This window comes from Dromaius novaehollandiae, chromosome 2 (genome assembly GCF_036370855.1).
Source record: "Dromaius novaehollandiae isolate bDroNov1 chromosome 2, bDroNov1.hap1, whole genome shotgun sequence".
NCBI classification, from domain to species: domain Eukaryota; kingdom Metazoa; phylum Chordata; class Aves; order Casuariiformes; family Dromaiidae; genus Dromaius; species Dromaius novaehollandiae.
This window is the reverse complement of record NC_088099.1, coordinates 116,608,545-116,622,868: the sequence shown is the minus strand read 5'-3', so window position 1 is coordinate 116,622,868 and position 14,324 is coordinate 116,608,545. Positions and strand designations below refer to the sequence as shown.

Genomic DNA, 14,324 nt, shown 5'->3' with positions numbered 1-14,324 from the left:
CTCAGGCGCTGCCCGGGGGAAGAAGGGGCAACAGGGCCATTCGCTCCCCCACAGAAGTACAGAAATACAGAAGGATTTTTCCTCCAGAAGTAGCATTACAAGCTAGATTTGGAAAACCAAAAAAGAAACACATGTAACAGTCAAATAAGTTACCATTATTTTTCATCCCCGGCTATGGTGGCAAAGCAAAAATAAGCCTGCCTGCTTTCTATTCCTTAAGCCTGTCCTCTGCAGTCTTTAATAACTAATATTTTAGGCAAGCACCCAAATACTCTCTCTTTTCTACAGGAAAAAGAGAGGCTTATGTGAAACCAAGTACTCCGTGATATATGAGGATCCATATACTTCATACAATTCTGTCTCCAAAAAGGAATTTCAGCATACACTTTCTGTAAGGTGGAAAGTAACCTCTTTATTTCAGTCTAGTCTATCCATGTTACAAACGCCACTTTCAAATGCGTGGAAATCAGACATCAATTCCATTTCAATTTCAGTGTGATAATTTGAAGCCACCTGAGGATGTGGGAAAACTCACTATTAAGAAAATGGGCTCTCAGCTGCCTATTTCAAAAGCAGAAGTTTGACTGAGGAAATGGGATTAAAAAAAGAAAATTTTCTAACAATCCCCTCCTGCTTCAACTGACCTCCACCCACCAAGAAGAGGAGACACTTTTATTGCTTTCTGAGACACCAGATTTCTAAATGTTGTGCAGAGTAGCTGAATTACATGGTAACTCAATCTGTTTGATTTAGGGCTGTAGAGATAACACGAAAAGGTTACCATGGAAACATTTGTTTTCATTTACTGCTGTCCCTCACGATAAGAAAGTCCAAGGGGCAAGAGAATGAAGAAAAAGTATAAATTACCAATGGGCTTAGACAGTTGAGCCTTTGAAAATTAAATCTAATTATTTTACCATTTATCTGGGCAGAGTATGTGTAGCTTTCTGATCTCACTCTGTGATTAAGAACATGTATATGCTTAGAGCACAAACTCTGAAGGCACATTCCAAACTGTTTTAGGAAGGCCCTTCAAATTAGGCAACCTGTAAGGGAGAGGATGACAGCTGGATCCACTTGAAGCTTTTAATTAAAGTGCAGGAGTTTAGATTTAAAAAAAAATGGGGCAGAGAGGGAAGAGGAGGGAAAATAAATCCTACAAATAGCATGAAACTGTATTATAGCACTTGAAAACCCCTACTTAAAGTGCAAGGAACTCAGAAATAAATGATTTCTGCTTATTTACTCTTATCTTAGGACAACCTGACCACTGTATTTCCTGTCTTTTTTTTTTTTTTTTTTTTTTTTTTTTTTTTAAGGTTACGTGAAATCAATATGCAATTCTGGATCTTTTTTATCTTTGTTTTTTTTTTCAATGACAAATGCAAAGTTTAGGTCTAGCTTGCTTAATACAGAAGTTTATCTAGCAATCTGCAGCACCCTCTTTGTCAGAGCAGTTTTGACCTTAGCTGGGGGGACTTGGTTGCCTCTGGGAAAGAACATTTCTGACTCTGGTGCTTGTGCCAGAGAAACACTGATAGGAGAACTGCTTCCAGTATGGGTGGAAATCCAGAGAGAAATCACTGCTAAGCATGGATCTGAGCTGACTGTTTTGAATTCCACAATTTGTAACCAGTGTTAGAGAGCTCAAATTTCTTAATGACCTGGAAGAAACGAGTAGTGACTCTGAGGTCATTTTTCTTCAGTGCATTATACGTGACAATGTTGGTGTCTAACAAACACTCCTGTTCCAACAGTCGCTGTCCCGAGACAGGTCAAGAACCATTAAGTAGCTGTCTCTTCTCTAAAAGGAGACATTCCACATAAATAAGCCTTTTGCTACCATTAGTAGATTCATGGCCAAGAACTGCAGTGGAGATATGGATGGTAAAGCTTCTGTTTTATGTTCTTGTAGGAGAATGAATGAACAGGCTGCATGACCTATTTAACCTGGTTTTGGTTTGTAATATCTTACTGCATGAAAGACTTCCTGGGTCAGGATACATACAACACACAGGCAATAATACTGTGGGGCCTCAGGATAAAGTTTTTACCTGGTATTTGCTTAAGATCCTTTCCCTGAAAGGACATCAGATTAAATAAACCACTGTAAACCTCAGCTTCAAAGTTACCATCACTACATTTTTCTCTGCAAGTCTATCTGATAAAATATGGAAAAGCTCCTCATGTCATGAATATGAAGTATAGGACACGAGAGAGACAGAAAGAAAGAGCAGAAAGTGGTGAAGACTCCTCAGCATTAAATATGGAATGGGAAAGAGGTTTACGAAACGAAGGACGGCAAGGGGATATAACACGTTAACAAAACCAGTCTGGGATGCATCTGAATCCATGAATACATGCAGTTTCAGCTGTCAGGTCATTAACTGGATGAACACATAGTTGATATGCTGTAGGTTGTGCTCATCTTGAGAGCAATATGCTCCTTTAAATAGTATTAATATTTAATATATATAAAAGCATTTGTCATTTGCAAAGCACTCTGTACAGTTCCTGATCCTGGTCCCTCTAAATTACACTACTTTTTAGCCTTCTGTGGGTGGAGGCACGACATATAGACAGAGCTGGAAGACAGGAGTCGACGATATGCAGTGAAGTTTCTGACTCACATCTGCTGATTGTCACATCCCTGTGCTGGGCCAATTTCACACTGAAAGATGCAGTTCAGAGGTTAAAGCACAAACAACTGAAATAATTATTGATTGCTGTGTGCCCCCCCTCCCTTATTTAAAAAATTCATTTGGGGGAACTTACTGAACTCCATAATGTGTTAGGACTTTGAATATACAAATGTTATTTTTTTCAGTTTAAAGGGATGTAGTAAGATCACTTGTAGGGGATCCTTAAAATACTGATAGCATTTTTTTGAGATGTGACAAATTATTTCTCATATTGCAGGCACTGAGTTTCTTTGAAGCTGCTACAGAACATTCTTACTACCCAGAATTACTGCAGAAGAACTTCACAACTTCACCTTCAACCTCCTACATGATTTCCTGAGATGTCTCCCAAGACACAACCTCAGTCTTTGCGGCCTACTAACTCTCTTTTTATACACTTTTCGTCTGGGAGAAAGAACACAGTGGAAGATGCATCATTTCTCTTGGCTGGACACAGCATCCTTTTGCTGTAGCTGAACTTCATGCAGAAGCAAAGTGGATTTCCATGGGGATCTCCTGAGTATTCCCATGGGCCAAAGAGCAGGCTGTGCATGCAGTTGCATCCTCAATACACATGCTATGCTGACAATACCACCTAGGAAGGATGCAAGGTCTGAACCATCCATTTAAGGCGTGTAACTTAAATAAATGTGTCATTTCTAGCTGCATTTGCTCCACGGATTATTTTTGCATTTTCACTACTAGCTTTTGTTTCAATGCACCCAGTGGTCTGCTCATCATCATCATCTTACAGCTCTGTCACTCCAAGATCCATCCTTTCGGGAGTCCTATTCTCAACAGTATTAAATTCTGCCAAGTTGTCTGATCTTCATAGGGGCAGATAATTTCAAGATATTTCAGCAGTCTAAGTAGAGGCAAAAAAAATGCATACACAAATTTATATTGGATGTCTTACTGAAGACCTCTTCAAAACTTCCAAAGCAGAGAAATCTGACAAGCAATAAAACCTGATGGCTTCTATATGTTCGCATTTTGACACTTCAACAGAGTACAAGTTTAGAGAAAAAGTGAAAATTACTAAAATAAAGTATTATTCATAGCTTTTTTTTTTTTTAATACATGAGTGGAAGTCTAACATAATAAATCTCCCTTTCTGCTCCATCTTATGTCCTCATAAAATTAAGCTTGGTAGCCAATAGTTGCATAGAACTCCTATTTGGTAAAAATTTCTTGATTGTATTCCAGACAGTGACTCGCATTTTTCCGCCCACGTGGCTAAAGCTGAAACAAGTTTCACTCTTTCCATCAAAGCCAGTACAGTCATTTTCCTAGTTTAATGGTTTGTACAATATCCTTGACAGACAAAACTGTGACTGCAGGTCAAGAAAGTGACAATTTAACAGCAAGGTATGTAACCAGATAGCTATTGCTAGTCTGAAGAGAACAATGTGGTACTCAGCAAAACTTTAGTGAAACTAAAAGATACTCGACAGCATGACTACTAAGTTGCTATAAGAATAATCACAGCTCCTGCTTACAGTCAATACCCAGCATTACAAAATTTGGCCCACATTGTAAAGGCATGCTTAAATAAAAATCTTACAGTTCTTCTGCACCTGATGCTCTCCAAAGAACTTAAAATGACTTGGGTGTGTAAAGGCTGAGTGAAATCCGAGTAAGGACCTCAGGATTTCACTCCCAGTCAGAACTTCCTTTTATCCTCAGAGCTGAGGTTCCCAGTTTTGCCTTCGTTGGTCTTTGCTTTTTCCAGCATCTTCCTCTCTCACTCTTCCACCATCTCTCCCCAACCTGAACTCTCTTTCTTTTTATTTCTACAGGTTCCCTGCTTCAGTCTATGGACTAGGCCATTTCTTTCCCCTTTTTATTCTTTTGTTCTCCTGCCCTTTCCTTTTCTTTTCCACCACACACTCCACAGTTACCCAAAAGAGGGCTAGTGAGACTGAGGCCAAGCCCTTTAACACACACACTCCCCTTGCTGCCAGCTGCTACTCTGGTTGTAGCTCAGGGTTGCCCTGTATTCATGGCATGCTGAGGAAAAGCAGGCTCAGGACAGACTGTGCAGTTGCCCAAAGAGCACCTTGGCAACACAGCTGGAATGGCCGAATGGAGAAACGGGCCCACTGTAAGACGCTAAATTTGCTCACACTCTGCTTCTGCACGGCTTCAGCTCTTCTGGAGTTCAAGCTAAGTCATCCTCTCAACATGGGTATGACAACAGTCAGGGACCTGTTCTTACGTGACAATGCAGCAAAGACTGTCCTTCCAAAAGCAGTCTCCTGGGAGAGTCCCGGGAGGGAAGGCAAATTTCTTTTTCTTTTTTCTTTTTTTCAAAAAAAACAAACTGCCAGCAACTTTCTGCCAGTAATATTTAGACACAGTTATGACTCATAGGCATAGGGGAGAAGCACATAAAATTTCCCACTCATACTGCTATGTGCTTTTGACATCTCCCCCTGCATCTGCTTGGCATCTCTTACGCCCCCACTAATCTTAGGCTGGTCAAAATTACTGTTTAGACAATGACTCAGTGAGAGTCGCTACTTGATAACAAGGAAAAGGGGAAGCCCTAATGGATCAAAATCCTGCTTTACTTTACAGGTTTCACTGTCTATAGCTATCTTCTGCATTCTGTTGTGGCATGTGCTGACATCAGATTAATCCAGAAGTTGTTCCAGAATGTGCTCAGATATTCCTCTCTTGAGCTCCAATCTGTGCAGCATTTTCAGTCTCCAGACAAAACAACTGAGGTTGTGTTTGGCATTTATGAAATATCAGGCCATTTGCTTAAATACAGCATTAGGAATCCAGCTTTAGTCTCTTTTAAGTCCTAGCCTACCAATCTAATTTCAAGCATTTTCCACCAAACAGGACGAAAAAAATAAGGGAAATAATAGTTTACCTCTACTTCACATGCATATTCAGATCCATCCAGGAGCATCACTTTGCACTGCATATTTTTAGGTTTCTTCACAATCTTTAGAGGAGACTTGGAAAGTTTGCTAGATGATGATTTTTGAGAGAGCTTGTCGTCCTCTAACTGCTGGTACTCCAGCTGTTTTGCACTTGCAGCAGCTAGCTCCTGTTCTTTGTCTGTGGCCTACAAGGAGAAAGATAACTTTTGAAGTGAGATAAACTGGTCATGCAGTGCACTATACACCCTGATTTTGGCATACGAAGCATTTAAGTGAGTCTAGTGTGTGACTTGGATGATGTGGGGCCCACAATGCAGAGGAGATATTCTTCTGCCTAACCTCCACATTCCTGCCATCACTCCCCTCTCATACCAAAAGGGACAGAGTACCGAGGGAGGGGTGATATGCATGAAAATATTGTAGGTTTCCACTTCCATAGCTACAAAATTGTTTGTTGTCACTGAGAAAAAAATCCTCCAAATAAGGGGCCTGGTCAGCCTGTAACACTGTGACTTTGCAAGGGTGGGTGCAGATGTGCCTTGGAGAGCAAAAGGTTCCCCAAACGCCTGAGCAAGCGGTTAAACAAACAGGATGGAAGTAAGGGGCCAAACAACTTCAATGTGCAGCTGGCTGGGTAATGGATGATAACCACAAGATGAGAGGCTGAATTTTACTCTCCACAGATGCCTGATAAGTCTTTCAAGCTGGTGAGAAGTAGGTGCTATTTGAAAGACAAATATACCACAGGGGAAAGGGGAGAGAAAGAACAATCACAGTTACTTTTGCTTGGGTTTATCTGAGGGTCAGACTTTGAAGAGTTACTGTGATGCAGCATACTTGATGCTCCTTTCCACCGGAATAGATGAAAGCCAGAGCAGCTCTACTGAACGTCCATCCTTCCTAGCAACAGCACTATGCTGCAATCCTTACCTTTCTAATCAGTCTGGCCCTGTTAGTCTCCAAACAAAACCTCTACAAGATTACAGGAATATTGCCGCTAGAGCTTAAAAAAAATAATCTTTTAGTTATCTCACTACTGTGAAAAAATAACCGTTTCGGCTCTGAACGATTTCAGTATAATAAGCAGTGAACATCACTAGAAATTTATCACAAATTAATCCTCCAAGCCTGCTCCCATTCATTGTAATAAGCCTTCATGAGAATGGAGCAAATCTGTCCAAAGGCTTTAATCAGCTCTGGGACCAAAACAACCTTGCATCATATAACTACCAACAACAGTATACCACAAAATCACAAGGTACTTTCTCTGAGAGGTTTCATACAAGTGAGCCTATAAGCTTCCCTTCTGCATTTGGGTGAACGGGAGAAAAAGGAATGCAGGGTCAACTAGGCCAGCAGCGTTACCTGACAGCACCAGTTCATGCTGAAGTCCCAACTCTTTGATCCTCCACACTGCTAAGATGTCTCAACATTTGTCTCCAAGGAAGAAGAGGTTCATGCTGTGCTACCCTTTCCAGGCAATATTAATGTGACTGCCTCAAGCCACTTGCTTCTGAAAACTGCAGTCTACACTTAGGGACTGACAGAAGAAGCAGTGTAGATATCTCCATAAATGCCAAATGGCCTGCAGCTGCAAACACAGGCCATAACGATAGTTTTACTATGAAGCCCAACAAATGAGATTCCCATGGGCAGGTTGGGATCAGACTGGTCCCAATTCCCTCCCCACCCAAACAAGAACTATTCTCACCTCAGCTGATTTTGCCATTTCATATGCACCTGATGTGTTTCAGGCTGAAGAACCAAGGCTCCAGCCAACTCCCTGCCCTGGTCACACAGACAGAAATGGGAGCACTGCTTCGCAGGGCCACTCTGCCCACCGCCCCGCTCCTCACAGCGCTCGAAGCAACTGTGGTGACACAAGGCGAGACCTCATGCTCCCTGTTTCCCTACAAGAGAGCCTGCAGCAAAGGTCACCTGGGCTTCCTCCGGAGGGAAAGACAAGCCGACAGGGAGACTAGGAACACAGAAACTGCTTTCAAAGTCCACCTCATTCTCTTAGCAGTGGACATGCCTCCCCTGAACGACAACCCCAGCTGTCACAGCCTGCTCTCCTCACTGCCTAGCTCCAGCACTTGAGGATTTTCCCTTTCCAGCACTCGGACACCAACTCTGTATCTGGACATCAAGGACCTCAAGCACCTTAAGGCTGGTGGAGGGTGGAGGCACATGACCCAGTGACTGCTAAGCGATTAATGTTCACAGGGGCTGTGACAAAGAGGGGAGTCCTCCTAGGCTCAAGATAAGGCTGGAGGCCAGGTACAATAACCAGAGCCAGTTGGAAAGCAGTCTGACCTACAGGACTGAGAAAAAAAATCCTGAAGACAGAACGCTATTAGTCCTATGGCCTATGTGAACAGCTGGTCTGCTCCTGATGGGCTGGGGGACTCTTTCGACCGATGATTTTTTAAAGTTTTGTTAAAGAAATCTACCATGGAAGGGGTACATGTACATGTTTAGGTGCAAAAGTCATTCCTGGGCTAGGAGAAATATACTGTCATGGCAGGTGGCTCATTGGATTTCTCTTAGGTAAGTTAAAAAGAAAATCCAGGTGCATGGAATAAATTTTTTTAAAGAAAACAAGAAAGCTGCTTGAGAGAAAAAGCCCGTAATAACAAGGGCACCACATGGCCATTTCAAGTTGAGAGGCATCTTCAGGCTGCAAAAACTCCTGTAGGTCCATATGGGTTGGTGATTATTTTCCTTCCTTAAGCCACTCTTGTAACACAAGGCTACAGCACACACGAACTTATTTATAATAATAATAACAACAACTGAGGTTATTTTGTTTGTTCCTATATTAAGATGAATGAAATCTGTCTAGGTTAAAATCATATATAGGATTTTCTCTGATTTGTCTAGAGAACAAAACATGCCAAGAACTATTAGAGAAGATTCCCCAAACCATGCTGACATCTTCAGGCACTGAGATATTTTCAGGGTGAATTAAGTCTCTTCTTCCTAAAGAAACCTGACATCCTGTTGGTGCAGGTGTCTAGGAAAAAAAGTGACCAGAGAAAACCCATGCACTCACTGGATTACTCTGTGCTCTGCATGCATAGCTGTATTCTTTCCCGATCTCTGTTTTTCCCCTGAAACTCCTCTGTGCTATATTTTTGCAGTTATTTTCAGCATCATGGACTAAATTCTAGTGTAGCACAAGTTGCTTCAGGGTTTCTGTGTTTTTGAACATACATTTTCTGATCTCTACCTATATGAACATACTCTACTATGACAGAATAGTCAGTCCTTCTGAAGCAGGAATCTCTTCTCGAGGCAAGCCTTTGCAGTCACAGGATTTCAGTAATGATCTTTGATGCTTGGTAGTTTCTGACTTGGCCACGGAGTGATATTAGCAAGCTTGCACAACACATGAGTCCCATATATTTATGATAGTTGCTCAGAAATGTTAGTGCCCAGCCTGTGCAATGCCTTCTTGCACTTTTTTCAACTAGACAGGAAGGCAGGAAGATGGTAAGATTGCATTATTTTATTCGATAGAAAGAATTCATTTCTGCAGTAAGTGCTAATCTCGGTACAAAAGAATCTTTCATGTCTTCATTAAAATGTTCTTTTTCATGTGTATAGAATGACAATAAAAAGACACTAATGGAACAGCAGCTTAAATCTTTCTTCCCAAGATTCTCTCATATGAGTGATAGTAAAAAACATCAACTTCCTCACTTTGATTACACATTTATCACACAATGGAAGAACAGATAACAGCAAGAAAGAGAATGATACCCCTTATTTATTTGATTTTTAGCTTAATTTAATGATACCACTGCCAGTAATTCTGATGCTTAGTGATGCTTTTAAAAATTCTTTCTTGTGATGCAGACACTTAAGCCACCATGAAATACACTAGGCAGGACATTTCAGCTAGATTTGGCAGCCACCTTACAACCATGACCTTTAGATCCAAATTGGTTATCTCCATGTGAAAGGTCTTATATTTCTTCACTAATCCAGTTCTTCTATCACAGCTTCTAGAAAGTCCTGTTCACAGGTGTTGTTCTTTGGGAAAGGAAAGGGATCATGCAGTGCATGAGAACATCTCAGGTCTTCAATCTCATCTAGAGAGAAAATACAGGTGTGGTTTTTTGTTTTTTATTTTTTTGGAAAATGAAAAGAAACTCAGGTAGGAAGGATTAGTGAGAATGTTCAGAAGAACAAAATTAATAATACTTATACCTAGGCTTGATACAATTCAATTTTAAATTAATTAACTGTTTGCATGCTGCCTTTCTCTCCTGGGCCAGAGCCCTGCCTCTTTTCCTCAAACTACCTGCTTGCAATTATGATCAGTTTTTGACACTTAAATTGCCCCAGCATGATAACTGGTAAATTTGGGAACAACAGCTGACAGACCTTTGGTGGAGATGGAGTGAAGCTGCATCTGATCAGAGTTTATCAATGGTAGTAAAGGTTAGCAAAAAAACAACAAGCAGTTATTTCAGTGGTTGATCTTTAATAACAATAAGCACCAGAAATCCTGAAGTCAGATGTAAGACACCTCTTTTAATTTGGTCCTAGAAACATTCGTTATCCTAAGCACATATGTAACGCACCCCCAAACCAGGCAGACACAAAAAAGGCTGTTGTCTGAAATTGCTTATGCTCATCATTTTTCACTAATAACAGGTTTAGGCTATAACTCTGTGGACAAAAAACTTAAAACCCAAGAATACAGCTGGCCCCGAACAGCTTCAATGGGAGCAGTCACACTCATTTCAAATAATGCCTTATATCTGCTCACTTCACCAGTGCCATCTCTTAAGCATAAGTGGTTTCCCTAAGGTAAAAATAACATGGCTTCACCTCAGAGAAGCTGAACTTTACAAATGATGCAGGAGAGGAGGAGTTAAACTGGCTTATTCCACTCTTCAAAGGTGAATGAGAGTAGACAGGGGTCATAACCTTATGGAAGTAAAGGATGTGATTTTTCTGGTATCCCATATTGATGGTTTGTCACTTACCTATGAAGAGTAATATTTGGCAATCCTAACTGTCAAGGAGGGGGAAAAAAGCAGCTTCCATAAATTTAATAAATGTAACAAGTCCAATGAAAAAAATCACGCAATAACTCTTCTAAAAGCTATTACAAGAAAACTTAAAGTAATTATAATGTAGTCATTTCAGAACTACAAGGACCTTAAGAGACCATAGATTCTTCATGGCTCGCACATCAGACAAGCAAGCATGAAACCAGTTTTCAGCAGGTGTCAAATTAGAAATGAACTCTAAAAACATTTTCAGCATCTTAAAAATTGGCACTGCTTGCTATCTAATGCAGATCAAAGATCCCATTCTAATAAGACTGAAGATATTTCCCACCTTAGTTAATAGGACTGGCTTGAAATTTAAGCACCGGTGGCAGAAAGACCAGTATTATTTTTAAACTCCAAAGACCAACCACTCAAAAACTATAACATCACATAAAACAGCCTTGCATGCATATCTGAACACACATTTCTGATCTTAACAAAATTGCCTTGTTATTTGCCAGTGGCAATGATGGACCGTGTGACTACCTGCACCCAGCGAGCATGCCTCCCTTACCTGCTCCTTTTTCACAGGTGTGCTGTGGGCTGCCACAGCCGAAAACTGCTCAAGGGCGTTTTGGTGCTCTTCACTCAGCTGCTGCTGGTCCTGCGGCTGCGGCTCTGCGGTGCCCTGCTGCGCTGGGGCCTCCTGCTGATCCTGCTCTTTATCCTTGGACTCCGAATCTGACCCCGATTCTGTAGTCATGGTTGGTTATTCTGTAAAACAAGGTGGTTGGACCTCCTGAGTATGATTTTGTCGCTAGCAGTTTTTAAATTACGCTTTCAAAATAGAGAAACTGTAATCAAAAAGTTTTAGGCCTATTATGCCTGGCCTTTAAAACTAAAGGGAGTATTAAACTGGCTCAATCAGGATTACTGCAAAAGCTTCCTGGTGCAAAAAGAACAGGTCTAAACACATCCATATCCTAAGGAAGACTGCATAGCCATATAATCTTACTCTACATTATAATATACAGAACACATTCTAGAAATGGTATGTTGAAATTACATTAAAAAAAAACCCCCAGTTCTAAATAGTTTGTAATTCCTGAAAGAGAGTAATATATTGAGAAAAGCTTGGGTAATTTAAGGTCCAAAGTCCAACACGCTTCACTGTGACTTAGGTTTCTAAACCATTAGCATGTAGAAGCTTTTGAAAATGTTAAATCTTCCATTCTTTGCATATAGGTCTTTAGGTCAACAGGGCTTGAACTCCTCAATACTTCAACTACTTTTGAAAAAGGACTGAAGTACTTTTGATATCTGTAGGCAATATATGTACGAGAAACATCTGAAGTAAGCCCACCAAGATCAATGCAAATGCATAATTGTACAGCTGTGTACAGTTCTGCCCCTCCTGATTCAATTCACTCACACTTCTGTCATCTCTCTCTAAGTGCTGGAATAGCCGAAAGAAAAGTACTTCTATTAAATCATTCTAATACTTACCTTTCAAAAAAAAAGGAAATATGACTTTCCTTCAATAGGAAGAAATATCTGTGTTTGAACTTACTAGTACTAGATCAAAATGGAAATATCAGCAATATTCACTCAAAACCTTAACATAACTGTTTTGAAATTAGATAGTCCTGTTAAAAATGTATGGTTGCTACTGAACCTCAAATTATATAGAAACAAACCCCAACTTCAAGAAACACTGGGATTCCATACCAAACAAGGATTTGAAAAAGCAAACTCTGTCCCAGTCCAGCAAATAGACTGTACTGTACTTCTGTTACTTGTACCTTTCCAGTCCTCATGGTCTTCTACTTTAGCATGTTGATTTTAAGCAATTCTAAACCAAATCAGACTCTTGCAATCCATTTCTGCTCATCATCAAGCCATCATTTCTTTAACCTGGTAACCATAGTTACTATGCAATTACAAGCAATTCCAGCGCACATAAAACTGGTAATTCATTTGGTAGGAAGCGACTATCAATTCTTAACATATGCCATCATGTTTACTAGCAGATACAGATTTCTTAAAGGTTAAAAAAATTATACAAATTTTTTTTATCAAAAAATTTAGTAAGCTTCATTATTTGATAGAAAATGTTTTAGATGAAGTTAGTTAATATATTTATACTGATTCATGTATTCTTTATTTTAAAGGCAAAATTCTCCAGTGAATACATTTCTCTATGCAGTCATGTACAGCAAGCAATTTAACAGCATTCAGTTTGCGTTCAATTTTTGCATGATGTGTGTGCATATGGGTATACATTCCTAGGTTTTGTATAACAAAACAGCATAAAGCTAGAAGGCATGTATGGTAGACTTATGTTTGAGGCCAGATTTTCAAAGTATGAGCATATGAAACACTTAGAAATACATCACATTTTTCTACATAAAAGTTGGCAGTTATATGAAAAATACCCTTTAAACAATTTGCTATTGAAACAATTGCTTTTAACACCTACAAAAAGAAACAATTATCTAATGTCTTAAAATGTGAGAGTCAGCAAGGCACTCATCTAACCAAACTTCAGACACCTACATCTGAGATGGTCACTTTAAACTCACTGCATGCTCAGTGGAGAAAAACAGGCATTTTGGAGTGACTCATCTGACCTATTTTAGATCTCTGCTTTAAGCTGAGATAAAGCACATTCTCGTGCTATTTCTTTCTGCCCACTACGAAGGAAGCCTAAACAAGTTTCTCCGATGTCGATGTTTACAAACCCATTCTCCATCCTCCATGTTCAATTCTATTAAGCTGCCCTTTTTTATATGCTTTAAAAATGAAACTGCAAAATAATGTTACTCTCTCATAGTTTCGTTTTGCCCATTTGTCAGAAAGCATGTAATAACTATTCTTCAACTGATGCTATTTTGGTTGCCTTGCTTTAAAGGCACCCAAATCCACAAGTTTTACAAGTTTCTTCCCCCACTCCCAAACCACAATCTGTACAACTGTATGAGATATTAAATGCAAAATCATCAAGTATTCATTCAATAATAACAAACTGTGTATTTGATTTTCTTTTTTTTCTATATAGATATATTTTCTATAATAGATATAATTAATAATAATTATAATTAAGATTATAATTATATAATACATTATATAATAATTATGCATGCACATTATATGACATATAATTATAATTAATAATTAATTAATGATTACTAAATAATTTATAATTATAAGCAAGTTAACTATTGATAAAGCAACTCCAAACAGCATAGATAACCAACACAAATTATAATGCACTAAGGTTCTAGTATAAGGGTGGGTTTTTTTTCAAACATTAGTTTTCTATTCACACTGCTCTAACAACTGTCCCACTTGCTGTTTTGAAACACAGTCAATATGAGTATCTTGAGGCATTCATCTACAAAGGATAAGATTGCCAGATGATACGGATCAAAAGTCTTTCTTACTTCAGTTTTCATCACAGTGTCTCTGGAACCTAATTTTTTTTATATCTTATACAGTTTCTTTTCTAATGAGCATTTGTATTCTGGATTTTAAGTGGATATGTTTGCATGCCTACTAAGTTAGTCCCATAAAAGTCAACTTATGATTTGATATCTCAAAGAACAAAAATCCAGTTCTTTAGTTATTCTGGGAAATTGCTACATGACAGAACGCTTTACAGTTCCATAAGTTACTGGATTTCACTTTAGTTACATATGATAACTTGCCTGCTCTAAGCATTTTATTAGAAAACTTCTTGT

The 14,324-nt window shown here is 39.3% G+C and overlaps 1 protein-coding gene across 3 annotated transcripts in view; it reads right to left on the bottom strand.

Moving 5' to 3' along the window:
* Window positions 1-14,324, bottom strand: part of EPB41L3 (erythrocyte membrane protein band 4.1 like 3) — a 148,865-nt gene that overhangs the window by 61,661 nt on the left and 72,880 nt on the right. For 2 of the 3 annotated variants that reach the window (XM_026122774.2, XM_026122776.2), the window contains exons 2-3: window positions 11,159-11,337; window positions 5,563-5,760 (exon numbers count right to left, since the gene is read on the bottom strand). In XM_026122774.2, the coding sequence (XP_025978559.1) occupies window positions 5,563-5,760; window positions 11,159-11,337 (377 nt within the window). Of the gene's footprint in view, window positions 1-5,562; window positions 5,761-11,158; window positions 11,359-14,324 lie in introns of all 3 variants that reach the window. The other variant, XM_064507244.1, reaches the window with a different exon arrangement.